This window comes from Ranitomeya imitator, chromosome 5, assembly GCF_032444005.1.
Source record: "Ranitomeya imitator isolate aRanImi1 chromosome 5, aRanImi1.pri, whole genome shotgun sequence".
In the NCBI taxonomy this organism is placed as follows: Eukaryota; Metazoa; Chordata; class Amphibia; order Anura; family Dendrobatidae; genus Ranitomeya; species Ranitomeya imitator.
Window position 1 is genome coordinate 675,178,191 of NC_091286.1, and position 15,890 is coordinate 675,194,080.

At 44.3% G+C, this 15,890-nt stretch overlaps 1 protein-coding gene across 2 annotated transcripts in view; it reads right to left on the reverse strand.

The window, feature by feature from the left end:
• LOC138638769 (cytochrome P450 2K6-like) overlaps positions 1-15,890 on the reverse strand; it is a 92,862-nt gene that overhangs the window by 18,507 nt on the left and 58,465 nt on the right. For both annotated transcript variants that reach the window (XM_069728339.1, XM_069728340.1), the window contains exons 3-4: positions 4,743-4,892; positions 4,180-4,340 (exon numbers count right to left, since the gene is read on the reverse strand). In XM_069728339.1, the coding sequence (XP_069584440.1) occupies positions 4,180-4,340; positions 4,743-4,892 (311 nt within the window). The remainder of the gene's footprint in view (positions 1-4,179; positions 4,341-4,742; positions 4,893-15,890) is intronic.

Here is a 15,890-nt window from a genome sequence, read left to right on the forward strand (position 1 = left end):
TAAAATACTTAACAGACAACTGTCTTCTAGTTCTAGCGGCCAAAAGATGAAATTGTAAAAAAATATACACTTGACTTCTGAAAGCACTTTACTTTCACAGTGGTACCATACATGTGTGCTAGTGATAATAACATTTCAATTCGGCACTTCATTCAAATTTTACCAGGAAATTAAATGGATATAATTATGCTCTGAGGTTTTGCTGGACTCCAGAGCATGAAAACATGTATATATATATATATTCTTCTCATTTAAAGATTTTTCTGTATTCTCATGACATTTACACTGAAGGCATCAAAACTATGATTTAACACATGTGGAATTATATAATTAACAAAAAAGTGTGAAACAACAGAAAATATGTCTTATATTCTAGGTGTTACGGCTAGCGGAATGCACCGAGTATAGATAGGTAGCTGCAATGTGCATTCGGAGCCCGGGGTCCACTGTACAGAGATATCTGCTGCAAAGTAACGGCGGATAACCTCTAAGCCCACACGTGGGTTAAGCTTCACCCCGTGTGAACTGGAAGCGATCTCTGTTGACTCACAGAGTCGCGCTGAACACAAAACTATAACCCTAACTATGGGTTGTGCTTGCTCTGAAACTCTTCTGTGCTAGCCGCACACATGAAGGAACCAGATGCTAAGCCAAGGCTAATTGCCCCCACTGACGCTAGCTGCCTGCCTGAGTGTACAGTCCCAAAGCTACAGCCTCAAACCACATATGTATAGAGTGGTATAGTATCCACTGGCATAAGCCAAACACATTTGATACTAGCGCATGGCTGTGCGGCCATGCAAACCTTTCATAGTTGCAGCTCTACAGGACCTTCTTGGTGGGCCAATAGGAGCTGCAACAGGGCCTGAGTGTGTGACCTCCGACCTCCAATGAGAGGTCCTCCCGTGGGCATGTTCAGTGCATGAAAAGCAGGACTTAGTCCCAGAAAAGCCTGCTTGCCGATGACCAGTGCTGGCTACAAGGGCAGAGCCTGGAAAGGCAACAGTAACCATTCAAACATTATGAGGCTGAGCAAGATGCTGGGACCGACGTCTCTGCTGATCAGGTTCCAATGCGGCTGGAGGAGAAAGGGAGACCACAGCAGACATGGTTCGAGATTGCCCCTGTGCAGCAGCGGGAACTCGACATCTAACATTAGGTTCTTTAAAGTAGCCACCTTGGTCCTTGATGACTGCTTTGCACACTCTTGGCATTCTCTGGATGAGAGGTAGTCACCAGAAATGGTTTTCACTTCACAGGTGTGCCCTATCAGGTTTAATAAGTAGGATTACTTGCCTTATAAATGGGGTTGGGACCATCAGTTGTGTTGTGCAGAAGTCTAGTGGATACACAGCTTATAGTCCTACTGAATAGACTGTTAAAATTTGTATTTTGCAAGAAAAAAGCAGCTAAGTAAAGAAAAATGAGTGGCCATCATTACTATAAGAAATGAAGGTCAATCAGTCCGAAAAATTGAGAAAACTTTGATAGTGTCCCCAAGTGCAGTGACAAAAACCATCAAGGAAGACCAAGAGTCATTTCTGCTTCTGTGGATAAGTTTATCCGAGTCACCAGCCTCAGAAATCGCAGGTTAACAGCAGCTCATATTAGAGACCAGGTCAATGCCACACAGAGTTCTAGCAGCAGACACATCTCTACAACAACTGTTAAGTGGAGACTTTGTGCAGCAGGCCTTCAAGGTAAAATAGCTGCTAGGAAACCACTGCTAAGGACAGGCAACAAGCAGAAGAGACTTGTTTGGGCTAAAAAACACAAGGAATGGACATTAGACCAGTGGAATTCTGTGCTTTGGTCTGATGAGTCCAAATTTGAGATCTTTGGTTCCAACCAACGTGTCTTTGTGCATCGCAGAAAAGGTGAATGGATGGACACTAGATGCCTGGTTCCAACCGTGAAGCATGGAGGAGGAGGTGTGATGGTGTGGGGGGGCTTTGCTGGTGACACTGTTGGGAATTTATTCAAAGTTGAAGGCATACTGAACCAGCATGGCTGCCACAGCATCTTGCAGTGGCATGCTATTGCATCCGATTTATCTGGACCATCATTTATTTTTCAACAGGACAATGGCCCCAAACACCTCCAGGCTGTGTAAGGGCTATTTGACCAAGAAGGAGAGTGATGGGGTGCTATGCCATATGACCTGGCCTCCACAGTCACCAGACCTGAACCCAATCGAGATGGATGGCAAAAGAGCCAACAAGTGCTAAGCATCTCTGGGAACTTCTTCAAGATTGTTGGAAGACCATTCCCGGTGACTCCCTTTTGAAACTCATCAAGAGAATGCCAAGAGTGTGCAAAGCAGTCACCAAAGCAAAAAGCGGCTACTTTGAAGAACCTAGAATATAAGACATATTACCAGATGCTTCACACTTTTTTGTTAAGTATATAATTCCACATGTGTTAATTTATAGTGTTGATGCCTTCAGTGTGAATGTACAATTTTCACAGTCCTGAAAATACAGAAAAATCTTAAAATGAGAAGGTGTGTCCAAACTTTTGTTCTGTACTGTATGTGTATATATATATAGCATGAAGATTTCTGTTCACAGGCGTCTCCAACCAATCTCACTGAGCAAGAGCGAGTATTCAAAGACGAAAGGGCAAAATGTCATGTCTAGATGTATAAATCTGGTAGAGACAGACCACAAAAAACTGTCAGCATTAATTGCCGTGATAGATGGTTGTACAAAGAATTGACTCAGTGGGAGTGTATGCAAATTCACTGCACAGTTTTTAAATTTATATGTTTTAAATAGTTAGAAAACCATGCAAAGTTTTCTTTACATTTCACTAATACTTATTACTTTGTGCTGTTATTCCATAAAATCCTAATAAAATACATTTAAGTATGTGTTTGTAACAAGAAAAAATTTTGAAAATGTCACCGGGAAAATCACTTTTCTAGTTGCTTCTTTCTAAGAGACCACTGCAAAATGTTCAGTTTTTCTGATTTTTCTCTTTATAGGTATATTTTTGAGTAAAATGTAAATTGTTCTTTTGTTCTATAAACTTCTGACAACACGTCTCCGAATTTTTTTGTGACAAAGAAAAATGGTGAAAATAAAAAAACCAGTGCTTTCAGACCTCAAATAATGCAAAGAAAGCAAGTTCATAATCATTCAGAAACACCAATACTAATGTTTTAACTTAGTAAGAGTTCAGAAATCAATATTTTGTGGAATAACCATGATTTTTAATCACAGCTTTCCTGCGTCTTGGCATGCTTTCCACCAGTCTTTCACACTGCTTCTGGTGCAAAAATGTAAGCAGTTCTTCTTTGTTTGATGGCTTGTGACTATCCGTCATCCTCTTGATTACATTCCAGAGGTTTTCAATGGGGTTCAGGTCTGGAGATTGGGCTGCCCATGACAAGGTTTTGATGTGGTGGTCTCTTATATATATATATATATATATATATATATATATATATATATATATATTATTTTTTGCAGTGTATATATTTTTTTCAGTGTGTACATAAGTATATATATATAATCATTATCTCAATGAATACAAGTGCAATTTCAAAAGCTTTTACAATACTGCGATTTAAAGAAAAATGTTTTAATCCATAACATAAGAAGAAGGTTAATAATATAACTTTTATTTTGAAATAGTCAACTTAGCTAAATTTATTTGATAAAAAATGAACACACCTTACATCAAAACGTGGCTACATATGGTATTTTGCATAATTTAAGGACTGTGCTAAGTGTTCTTGGCATGGAATGAGCAACTTCTTTTATAGCCTGGATCCCGGATGGAGAGTGATGACAAATTGTATCTTCAAAAAAGTTGTGATCTCTCAGTATACAGATTCACGCTAAAATATTTGCTGCATTCTCTGCTTCAGCTTTTATACAGGCACTTATAGTCCCTCCTGATTGGCTCTGCTTTATGATGTGAAGTGTTAGCTGAAAGGCATTATGGGGAAGTCTGTATGGCTGCACCTAAGGTCTCATGAACCTTCTCTGACTTATGCAATTTTTTGCTTTGTGTTTGAACAATTTGCGCAAATCGATTGGAAAATTGTTTCAATTTGCCAGGTGCAGTGATTGTCCTAAAGTTCTACATGAACTTGTTCCAATTTGAATCGATTTGCTCATCTCTATAATCGAATATGAATAATAAAGAGATAATAAATCTTTATCGTATTACCGCAATTGATGAGCTCCCAAGAAGTCTCATATTTTCATCTATAATTGTCATCACTTTGAACAGAGCAGGATCTTCATAGTCAAGTCGGTGACCAAGGATAATGGATATGATTATATTCCCGATGGCGAAATTTGTTTTTGTAGTCAGTTCAGTAGGTTTACCTGTACAGTAAAAATAAAAAATATAGAACAATATACAATTTGAAACTTAGTTTTAATTTCAGTAAACATAACCCATCATCTCCAGGAAATAGTCATGAAGTCAAAGGAGATTCCTTCTTAAATTTAAATAATTACAAAAATAATCCAGCTTCATCTGTTTAGTTCTGTGCGGGTGTCACATTACTATATGTTTGACCAAACAGAGCAGGGCAAAATTAAAGTTGATAATTTTGCTTGGTCCCCGAATGATAGAATGTATTCAAATGGCCCCTGGCCGAAAAAATCTTCTCCATCACTGAAGTAGAGCACAACATGTCTTAGTCATGTCCCATCACAAAATCTAGTGAAAAAACAATTCCAGGTGTAGATTGAGCAAAATGCCTATTATTTATATTCTTGTACCTTCCAATGATTCCAATTTCCTAGTTAGAAATCCACATTCCTCAATAATCCGATCCTCTATTGTCTTCTTGCCCATACCGAAGTCTCTTAACTTAGATAATGTGAATCTTCTCATTGCTCTCCAGTTCTCACCATGAGAGAATGGGATGCCTTTAAAAGAAAAAAAAGTCAACTAACATTGGACGTGTGTCGTGCAACATTGACACATTGCAACATTGGATGAAATTATTTCCTATGGTGCCATGGTGTGAACTGTCACCTGTTGTGACAGCGACACCGAGTCACAAATGTTTCCAAATGTGTTGAATTTTCAGTGTCTGGTTGCGAGGAGCAAACTATACTTTTGCCATAGACTTTAATGCAGTTCTCAGGCAACATTTGTGCAACTTGGCTTTTTCAATCAATGAAAAATTAGACCTCTAAAATATTTCTGAGAATTGCTGCAATGCGGCAAATGTTGCAGTGAAGCCCTAGCCATATTGTGATATGATCATTAACAGAGATATGTCTTAATCAGGCACATCATTAGTATGGACCGTCAATACCTCATCAGGGAGGAGTGCACCTCCACCGATCAGCTGTTTCCAGTGTTGGCCACAGACAAAAGTGCGGAGCTGCACAGAACAACTCCATGATCTACATGGTGGCTACTACGGGTTACTTCACATCTGCCCCCTATTTATTTGAATAGGGGTTGGATATGCAGTACCCGGCCATGGTTGCTTTATCGTTGAAAAAATTTTGCTGTGCAGCTCCATAATTGAGCACTTCCATTCGTGTTCAGCACCGGGAACAGCTGATTGGTGGAGGTGCCGAATGTCGAACTCCTCACTGATGAGGTATTGATCACATATTTTAACTATGGAATATCAATGTAAAAGCTACAGCTTTGAAGTCTGGTGCCATTTTAAAACAGTTGTATTGCCTGCACTTCTGTGACTATCTCGTCTGAGACTGAAATCTACTTGGGTGTAGGCTGGACACCAGACAATTGAAGGAATACGGGTGCACATAAAAAAATGAATCATAGTCCAAAATCAGAAAAAAAAAGGTGGCATTCACCATCCAGTAAAACATTCCTTTATTTAGTCCATAACACGGGAATAGCAGGAGAGGAGCGCATACCTTCTGTGGACGACGGCCGTTTCGCACTAGCTGCGCTTCCACAGGTCCAGAGTGAGTGCCACCTTTTTAATCTGTTTTTGGACTATATCTGATGTCAGGTACATTTGTTTCTCTGCTGCAAACAACAGCACAAAAAGTGGAGTTTATACAAATTTCCCAAAGTGGGCATATCTGACTGCTTTTGCCATCAGTTGGAGACGATCCCAGAGGTTGGGTTTTGCACATGTCTATTTTGGCAGTTTAATTATTGAAAAGTTAAAAATTAGGTTACAGTAATGAGTCAATCTTTAACGGACAGCTCAATAGGACAAACTGATCCGTTATAAGTAGGGTTGAGCGAAACGGGTCGAACATTTTCAAAAGTCGCCGACTTTTGGCTAAGTCGGGGTTTCATGAAACCCGATCCGACCCCTGTGCGGGGTCGGCCATGCGGTACGCGACTTTCGCGCCAAAGTCGCGTTTCAATGACGCGAAAAGCGCCATTTCTCAGCCAATGAAGGTAAACGCAGAGTGTGGGCAGCGTGATGACATAGGTCCTGGTCCCCACCATCTTAGAGAAGGGCATTGCAGTGATTGGCTTGCTGTCTGCGACGTCACAGGGGCTATAAAGAGGCGTTCCCGCCGACCGCCATCTTACTGCTGCTGATCTGAGCTTAGGGAGAGGTTGCTGCCGCTTTGTCAGAAGCAGGGATAGCGTTAGGCAGGGTCCATTAACCACAAAACCGCTTGTGCTGCAGCGATTTGCACTGTCCAACACCACCCTCGGTGTGCAGGGACAGTGGAAGTTTTTTTTTTTTTTTTTTTTCCCCTCAGCGCTGTAGCTCATTGGGCTGCCCTAGAAGGCTCCCTGATAGCTGCATTGCTGTGTGTACGCCGCTGTGCAAACCAACTGCTTTTTTCAAAGCACAAATCCTCTTGTTCCTTCCTTTCTGCACAGCTATCTTTTTTGTTTGTCCACACTTTTTATTTCATTTGTGCATCAGTCCACTCCTTATTGCTGCCTGCCATACCTGGCTGAGATTACTGCAGGCAGGGAGATAGTAGCTGCCTGCCATACCTGGCTGAGATTACTGCAGGCAGGGAGATAGTAATTGTAGGACATTCCCTGTTTTTTTTTTTTTTTTTTTTTTGGTGGGAGATTAAGATTGGCAATTTGGCATTTCTGCTAGAGTGCCATCCCTGTGTGTGCCATCGCTCTCACATAGTGGGCCATAGAAAGCCTTTTCATTTTTCTGTATTTTTTTTTGTGGGGTGTATAAATTCTCCCTGATAAAAATACAGTGGGAGATTAATATTGGCCTTTGGGCTTGTGTGCCAGTCCTGAGTGTGCCATCTCTCTCACAAATAGTGGGCCATAGAAAGCCTATTTATTTTTTTTTTTGGTTTTATAAATTCTCCCTGAAAAAAAGGGAGATTAATATTGGCCTCTGGGCTTGTGTGCCAGTCCTGAGCGTGCCATCTGTGCCAGCCCTGAGCGTGCCATCTCTCTCACAAATAGTGGGCCATAGAAAGCCTATTTAATTTTTTTTTTTGTTTTATAAATTTTCCCTGAAAAAAGGGAGATTAATATTGGCCTCTGGGCTTGTGTGCCAGTTGTGAGCGTGCCATCTGTGCCAGTCCTGAGCGTGCCATCTCTCTCACAAATAGTGGGCCATAGAAAGCCTATTTAAATATTTTTTTGGTTTTATAAATTCTCCCAGAAAAAAAGGGAGATTAATATTGGCCTCTGGGCTTGTGTGCCAGTCCTGAGCGTGCCATCTGTGCCAGCCAGCCCTGAGCGTGCCATCTCTCTCACAAATAGTGGGCCATAGAAAGCCTATTTAATTTTTTTTTTTGTTTTATCAATTTTCCCTGAAAAAAGGGAGATTAATATTGGCCTCTGGGCTTGTGTGCCAGTTGTGAGCGTGCCATCTGTGCCAGTCCTGAGCGTGCCATCTCTCTCACAAATAGTGGGCCATAGAAAGCCTATTTAAATATTTTTTTGGTTTTATAAATTCTCCCAGAAAAAAAGGGAGATTAATATTGGCCTCTGGGCTTCTGTGCCAGTCCTGAGCGTGCCATCTGTGCCAGCCAGCCCTGAGCGTGCCATCTCTCTCACAAATAGTGGGCCATAGAAAGCCTATTTAATTTTTTTTTTTGTTTTATCAATTTTCCCTGAAAAAAGGGAGATTAATATTGGCCTCTGGGCTTGTGTGCCAGTTGTGAGCGTGCCATCTGTGCCAGTCCTGAGCGTGCCATCTCTCTCACAAATAGTGGGCCATAGAAAGCCTATTTAAATATTTTTTTGGTTTTATAAATTCTCCCAGAAAAAAAGGGAGATTAATATTGGCCTCTGGGCTTCTGTGCCAGTCCTGAGCGTGCCATCTGTGCCAGTCCTGAGCGTCCCATCTCTCTCACAAATAGTGGGCCATAGAAAGCCTATTTTATTTTTTTTTTGGGTTTCAGAAATTCTCCCTGGAAAAAAAAAGGGAGATTAATATTGCCCTTTGGGCTTGTGTGCCAGTACTAAGCGTTCCATCTCTCTCTCTCTCTCAGTCAGTGGGCCATAGAACGCATATTTTTGGTTTTATTTGTTTTCTAAATTCTCCCTGAAAAAATCATTTTATTTTATTTGGTTTCTAAATTCTTCCTGATAAAATCATATTTTTTTTATTATTTTTATTTCTAAAGTCTCCCTGAAAAAAAAAAAAAAAAAACAACCAAAAAAACAGTGGGAGATTAATATTGGCCTTTCTGCTTGTGTGCCAGTCTTGACTCCTGGGTGTGCCATCTCTCTCTCTCTCTCTCTCTCTCTCTCTCTCTCTCCAATTGTGGTCCATAGAAAGCCTATATTTTTTTTCCTTGATTTGGGTTCTAAAATCTACCAGAGAAAATAACTACATCAATCATTGGTAGAAAAATATTGGCCTCTGGGTTTGTGTGCCACTCCTGACTCCTGTGTGCGTCATCTCTCAGTCAGTGGGCCATAGAACGCCTATTTTTGTTTTTATTTGTTTTATAAATTCTCCCTGAAAAAATCATTTTATTTTATTTGGTTTCTAAATTCTTCCTGATAAAATCATATTTTTTTTATTATTTTTTTTTCTAAAGTCTCCCTGAAAAAAACAAAAAAAAAAAAAAACAAAAAAAAAACAGTGGGAGATTAATATTGGCCTTTCTGCTTGTGTGCCAGTCTTGACTCCTGGGTGTGCCATCTCTCTCTCTCTCTCTCTCCAATTGTGGTCCATAGAAAGCCTACATTTTTTTTCCTTGATTTGGGTTCCAAAATCTACCAGAGAAAATAACTCCATCAATCATTGGTAGAAAAATATTGGCCTCTGGGCTTGTGTGCCACTCCTGATTCCTGTGTGCGTCATCTCTCACTCAGTGGCCCATAGAAAGCATATAGTTTGTTACATTTGTTTTCTAAATTCTCCCTGCAAAAATCTATTTTTTTTTTTTGGGGGGGTTTCTAAAGTGTTCCTGAAAAAAATAAAAATAAAAAAAAAATAATAGTGTGACATTAATATTAACATTTGTGCTTCAGTGACAGTCCTGCGTGTGGGGCATCTCTCTAATTTGCAGCCACCAAAAAAAGAGTGTGTAACATTGGGCCTGATTTTCGCTGTGGTCTCACCAACCTGTAAAGGGGTAGCTAAATCATACTGAAGTTATAGCTCACCGTGTAAGTTGTGTGACTGCAACAAATAACGTTAGTTTGGTTACGTTTTTAAAACAATGAGGAAGTCTAGTGGAAGAGGTCGTGGCCGGGGGCGTTCATTGTCAGCTGGTAATGAGGGTAGTGGTAGTGGTGGAGCATCAGGTGGTCGTGGGGGAAAAAATATTGCACCTAAGTCTGGAGCTGTGGAGCCAGGTTCGTCGTCCGGCTACACAAGGCCTCGAACGCTCCCTTTTCTGGGATTAGGAAAACCGCTTTTAAAGCCGGAGCAGCAAGAGCAAGTTTTGGCTTATCTTGCTGACTCAGCCTCTAGCTCTTTTGCCTCATCTCGTGAAACTGGTAAAAGTAAAAGCAGCGCGTCGTTAGTGGATGTTCACGGTCAGGGACAAGTCACTTCCTTGTCCTCTTCAGCAAAAACAACAACAGAGAAGAATGCAGCAGGCGACACAACGGGTTACTCCATGGAGCTCTTTACACATACCGTCCCTGGCTTAGAAAGTGAAGCAGTTAACAGTCCATGCCCATTACAAATTGAATCTGACATGGAGTGCACTGACGCACAGCCACAGCCAGACTACTATGCTGGTCCTTTGACTCAGACCACAACATTGCCCTCGCAGGGTGCTGATCAAGAATCAGACCCTGATGAGACTATGTTGCCCCATCACGAACGCTATACCACCGAACGACACGGTGACACAGACGAAGTTGCGCAGGAGGTACAAGAAGAGTTATTAGATGACCCAGTTCTTGACCCCGATTGGCAGCCATTGGGGGAACAGGGTGCAGGCGGCAGCAGTTCTGAAGCAGAGGAGGAGGAGGGGCCGCAGCAGGCATCAACATCGCCACAGGTTCCATCTGCCGGGCCCGTATCTTGCCCAAAACGCGTGGCAAAGCCAAAACCTGGTGGAGGACAGCATGGCCATCCGGTTAAAGCTCAGTCTGCAATGCCTGAAAAGGTATCCGATGCTAGAAAGAGTGCAGTCTGGCATTTTTTTAAACAACATCCAATTGATCAGCGCAAAGTCATCTGTCAAAAATGTTCTACTTCCTTAAGCAGAGGTCAGAATCTGAAAAGTCTCAATACTAGTTGCATGCATAGACATTTAACCACCATGCATTTGAAAGCTTGGACTAACTACCAAACGTCCCTTAAGGTTGTTGCACCCTCGGCCAATGAAGCTAGTCATCAACGCAACATCCCTTCCGGCAGTGTAGGACCACCATTTAGCGCACCACCTGCTGTATCTGTGCAGGTATCTTTGCCAGGCCAAAGCAGTCAGGGTCAGGGAATCACCAGTTTCGTAGTAGGAAACACTGCATCTAGGGCACCGGCGGCAACAATACCATCTCCCACCGTCTCTCAGTCTGCCATGTCCACCGGCACCCCCGCTAGTTCCACGATCTCCAGCTCTCCAGTCCAGCTCACCCTACATGAGACTATGGTTAGAAAAAGGAAATACTTAGCCTCGCATCCGCGTACACAGGGTTTGAACGCCCACATAGCTAGACTAATCTCGTTAGAGATGATGCCCTACCGGTTAGTTGAAAGCGAAGCTTTCAAAGACCTGATGGACTACGCTGTACCACGCTACGAGCTACCCAGTCGACACTTTTTTTCCAGAAAAGCCATCCCAGCCCTCCACCAGCATGTTAAAGAGCGCATCGTCCATGCACTCAGGCAATCTGTGAGCACAAAGGTGCACCTGACAACAGATGCATGGACCAGTAGGCATGGCCAGGGACGTTACGTGTCCATCACGGCACACTGGGTAAATGTGGTGGATTCAGGGTCCACAGGGGACAGCAAGTTTGGGACAGTTCTGCCTAGCCCACGGTCTAGTAAACAGTTGTCTGTAGCCGTTCGCACCCCCTCCTCCTCCTCCTCCTCGTCCTCCTGCAGAAGCAAGAGCTCGTCCACAGACCGCAGTCGCACAAACACTCCATCCGCACCTGCCACTGTTGCACACCAGGTCTCCCATTATGGGGCAGCTACTGGCATACGTCAGCAGGCTGTATTGGCTATGAAGTGTTTGGGCGACAATAGACACACCGCGGAAGTTCTGTCCGAGTTCTTGCAGCAAGAAACGCAGTCGTGGCTGGGCACTGTAGATCTTGAGGCAGGCAAGGTAGTGAGTGATAACGGAAGGAATTTCATGGCTGCCATCTCCCTTTCCCAACTGAAACACATTCCTTGCCTGGCTCACACCTTAAACCTGGTGGTGCAGTGCTTCCTGAAAAGTTATCCGGGGTTATCCGACCTGCTCCTCAAAGTGCGTGGACTTTGCGCACATATCCGCCGTTCGCCTGTACACTCCAGCCGTATGCAGACCTATCAGCGTTCTTTGAACCTTCCCCAGCATCGCCTAATCATAGACGTTGCAACAAGGTGGAACTCAACACTGCACATGCTTCAGAGACTGTGCGAACAGAGGCGGGCTGTTATGTTTTTGTGGGAGGATACACATACACGGGCAGGCAGTAGGATGGCAGACATGGAGTTGTCAGGTGTGCAGTGGTCGAAGATTCAAGACATGTGTCAAGTCCTTCAGTGTTTTGAGGAATGCACACGGCTGGTTAGTGCAGACAACGCCATAATAAGCATGAGCATCCCCCTAATGCGTCTGCTGATGCAAAGTTTGACGCACATAAAGGATCAGGCGTCTGCACCAGAGGAAGAGGAAAGCCTTGATGACAGTCAGCGATTGTCTGGTCAGGGCAGTGTACATGACGAGGTACCGGGCGAAGAGGAGGTGGAGGATGAGGAGGATGATGGGGATGAGTATATTTTTAATGAGGAAGCTTTCCCGGGGGCACGGGAAATTGGTGGCGTGGCAAGGCCGGGTTCTGGTTTTTTGAGGGACACAAGTGACGTAGATTTGCCTGCAACTGCCCCTCAACCAAGCACAACCGCAGATTTGACAACGGGAACTTTGGCCCACATGGCGGATTATGCCTTGCGTATCCTCAAAAGGGACACACGCATTACAAAAATGATGAACGATGACGATTACTGGTTGGCTTGCCTCCTTGATCCTCGCTATAAAGGCAAATTGCAAAATATTATGCCACATGAGAACTTGGAACTAATATTAGCAACAAAACAATCAACTCTTGTTGACCGTTTGCTTCTGGCATTCCCTGCACACAGCGCCCGTGATCGTTCTCACACGAGCTCCAGGGGCCAGCAGACCAGAGGTGTTAGAGGGGCAGAAATCAGAAGTGGCGTTGGACAGAGGGGTTTTCTGACCAGGTTGTGGAGTGATTTTTCTATGACCGCAGACAGGACAGGTACTGCAGCATCAATTCAAAGTGACAGGAGACAACATTTGTCCAGTATGGTTACAAACTATTTTTCATCCCTTATCGACGTTCTCCCTCAACCGTCATTCCCATTTGATTACTGGGCATCCAAATTAGACACCTGGCCAGAATTGGCAGAATATGCATTGCAGGAGCTTGCTTGCCCGGCAGCTAGTGTCCTATCAGAAAGAGTATTCAGTGCTGCAGGTTCAATACTAACAGAAAAAAGGACTCGTCTGGCTACCCAAAATGTAGATGATCTAACCTTCATTAAAATGAACCACAACTGGATTTCAAAATCTTTTGCCCCACCCTGCCCGGCTGACACCTAGCTTTCCTATGAAAAGGTCTTGCCTGTGGACTATTCTGAATGACTTTTCCAATCTCGTAATTTTCTTCACCTGATTGTCCAGCATACGACATGTTTCCACCTCACGAAATGGCCAAACTCCCCACACGGGGCCGTGCTATCGCCACTTTGCGCTTGGACCCTTGAGAGTGCTGTTTGTCTGAAGAGGTGGGTGTGGCCGCTTTTGGTCGACGGCACTGCCACTGGGTCCCTCATAGTACAATAAAGTGTCTCTGGCGGTGGTGGTGCGCACCCAACGTCAGACACACCGTTGTAATATGAGGGGCCCTGTGCCTGTACCGCCGGCCACAAGACAGTTCCCCCCCCCAGCTCAAACAGTGCTCTACCACTAGCAAAATTATCTCTCACAGCTTCACCAATGTGTAGTCTAGCCGCTGACATCCTTCAATGCCTGGCACTGACAATACCATTGTTTTGACATTTTTGTTATGTTAGGCCTTCGAAGCCTGTCTGCGGTCCCTTCTTTCTACAACTACTACACTGACCAGGCCACTGCTGGCCGTGTTACCCTGGAACCAATTTAAAAGTGCCTACAGTCAGCCCAATTTTGTTATGTTAGGCCTTCGAAGACTGTCTGCCGTCACTCCTTCCACTAGACTTCCACTGACCATACACTGCTGCCCATGTACCCCTGGAACCAATTTAAAGTGCCTACAGCCAGCCCAATTTTGTTATGTTAGGCCTTCGAAGCCTGTCTGCGGTCACTCCTTCCACTAGACTTCCACTGACCAGACCACTGCTGCCCGTGTACCCCTGGAACCAATTTAAAAGTGCCTACAGCCAGCCCAAGTTTGTTATGTTAGGCCTTGGAAGCCTGTCTGCGGTCACTCCTTCCACTAGACTTCCACTGACCAGACCACTGCTGCCCGTGTACCCCTGGAACCAATTTAAAAGTGCCTACAGCCAGCCCAAGTTTGTTATGTTAGGCCTTGGAAGCCTGTCTGCGGTCACTCCTTCCACTAGACTTCCACTGACCAGACCACTGCTGCCCGTGTACCCCTGGAACCAATTTAAAAGTGCCTACAGCCAGCCCAAGTTTGTTATGTTAGGCCTTGGAAGCCTGTCTGCGGTCACTCCTTCCACTAGACTTCCACTGACCAGACCACTGCTGCCCGTGTACCCCTGGAACCAATTTAAAAGTGCCTACAGCCAGCCCAAGTTTGTTATGTTAGGCCTTGGAAGCCTGTCTGCGGTCACTCCTTCCACTAGACTTCCACTGACCAGACCACTGCTGCCCGTGTACCCCTGGAACCAATTTAAAAGTGCCTACAGCCAGCCCAAGTTTGTTATGTTAGGCCTTCTAAGCCTGTCTGCGGTCCATTCTTTCAACTACTACTACACTGACCAGGTCACTGCTGCCCGTGTACCCCTGGAACCAATTTAAAATTGCCTACAGCCAGCCCAATTTTTTTATTTTAGGCCTTCGATGCCTGTCTGCGGTCCATTCTTTCAACTACTACTACACTGACCAGGTCACTGCTGTCCGTGTACCCCTGGAACCAATTTAAAATTGCCTACAGCCATGTGTTATTATTTTAGGCCTTCGATGCCTGTCTGCGGTCACTCCTTCCACTAGGCCTCCACTGACCACACCACTGCTGTCCGTGTACCCCTGGAACCAATTTAAAATTGCCTACAGCCATGTGTTATTATTTTAGGCCTTCGATGCCTGTCTGCGGTCACTCCTTCCACTAGGCCTCCACTGACCACACCACTGCTGTCCGTGTACCCCTGGAACCAATTTAAAATTGCCTACAGCCAGCCCAATTTTTTTATTTTAGGCCTTCGATGCCTGTCTGCGGTCCATTCTTTCAACTACTACTACACTGACCAGGTCACTGCTGTCCGTGTACCCCTGTAACCAATTTAAAATTGCCTACAGCCATGTGTTATTATTTTAGGCATTCGATGCCTGTCTGCGGTCCATTTTTTCAACTACTACTACACTGACCAGGTCACTGCTGCCCGTGTACCCCTGGAACCAATTTAAAATTGCCTACAGCCATGTGTTATTATTTTAGGCCTTCGATGCCTGTCTGCGGTCACTCCTTCCACTAGGCCTCCACTGACCACACCACTGCTGCCCGTGTACCCCTGGAACCAATTTAAAATTGCCTACAGCCAGCCCAATTTTTTTATTTTAGGCCTTCGATGCCTGTCTGCGGTCCATTCTTTCAACTACTACTACACTGACCAGGTCACTGCTGCCCGTGTACCCCTGGAACCAATTTAAAATTGCCTACAGCCATGTGTTATTATTTTAGGCCTTCGATGCCTGTCTGCGGTCACTCCTTCCACTAGGCCTCCACTGACCACACCACTGCTGTCCGTGTACCCCTGGAACCAATTTAAAATTGCCTACAGCCATGTGTTATTATTTTAGGCCTTCGATGCCTGTCTGCGGTCACTCCTTCCACTAGGCCTCCACTGACCACACCACTGCTGTCCGTGTACCCCTGGAACCAATTTAAAATTGCCTACAGCCAGCCCAATTTTTTTATTTTAGGCCTTCGATGCCTGTCTGCGGTCCATTCTTTCAACTACTACTACACTGACCAGGTCACTGCTGCCCGTGTACCCCTGGAACCAATTTAAAATTGCCTACAGCCATGTGTTATTATTTTAGGCATTCGATGCCTGTCTGCGGTCCATTTTTTCAACTACTACTACACTGACCAGGTCACTGCTGCCC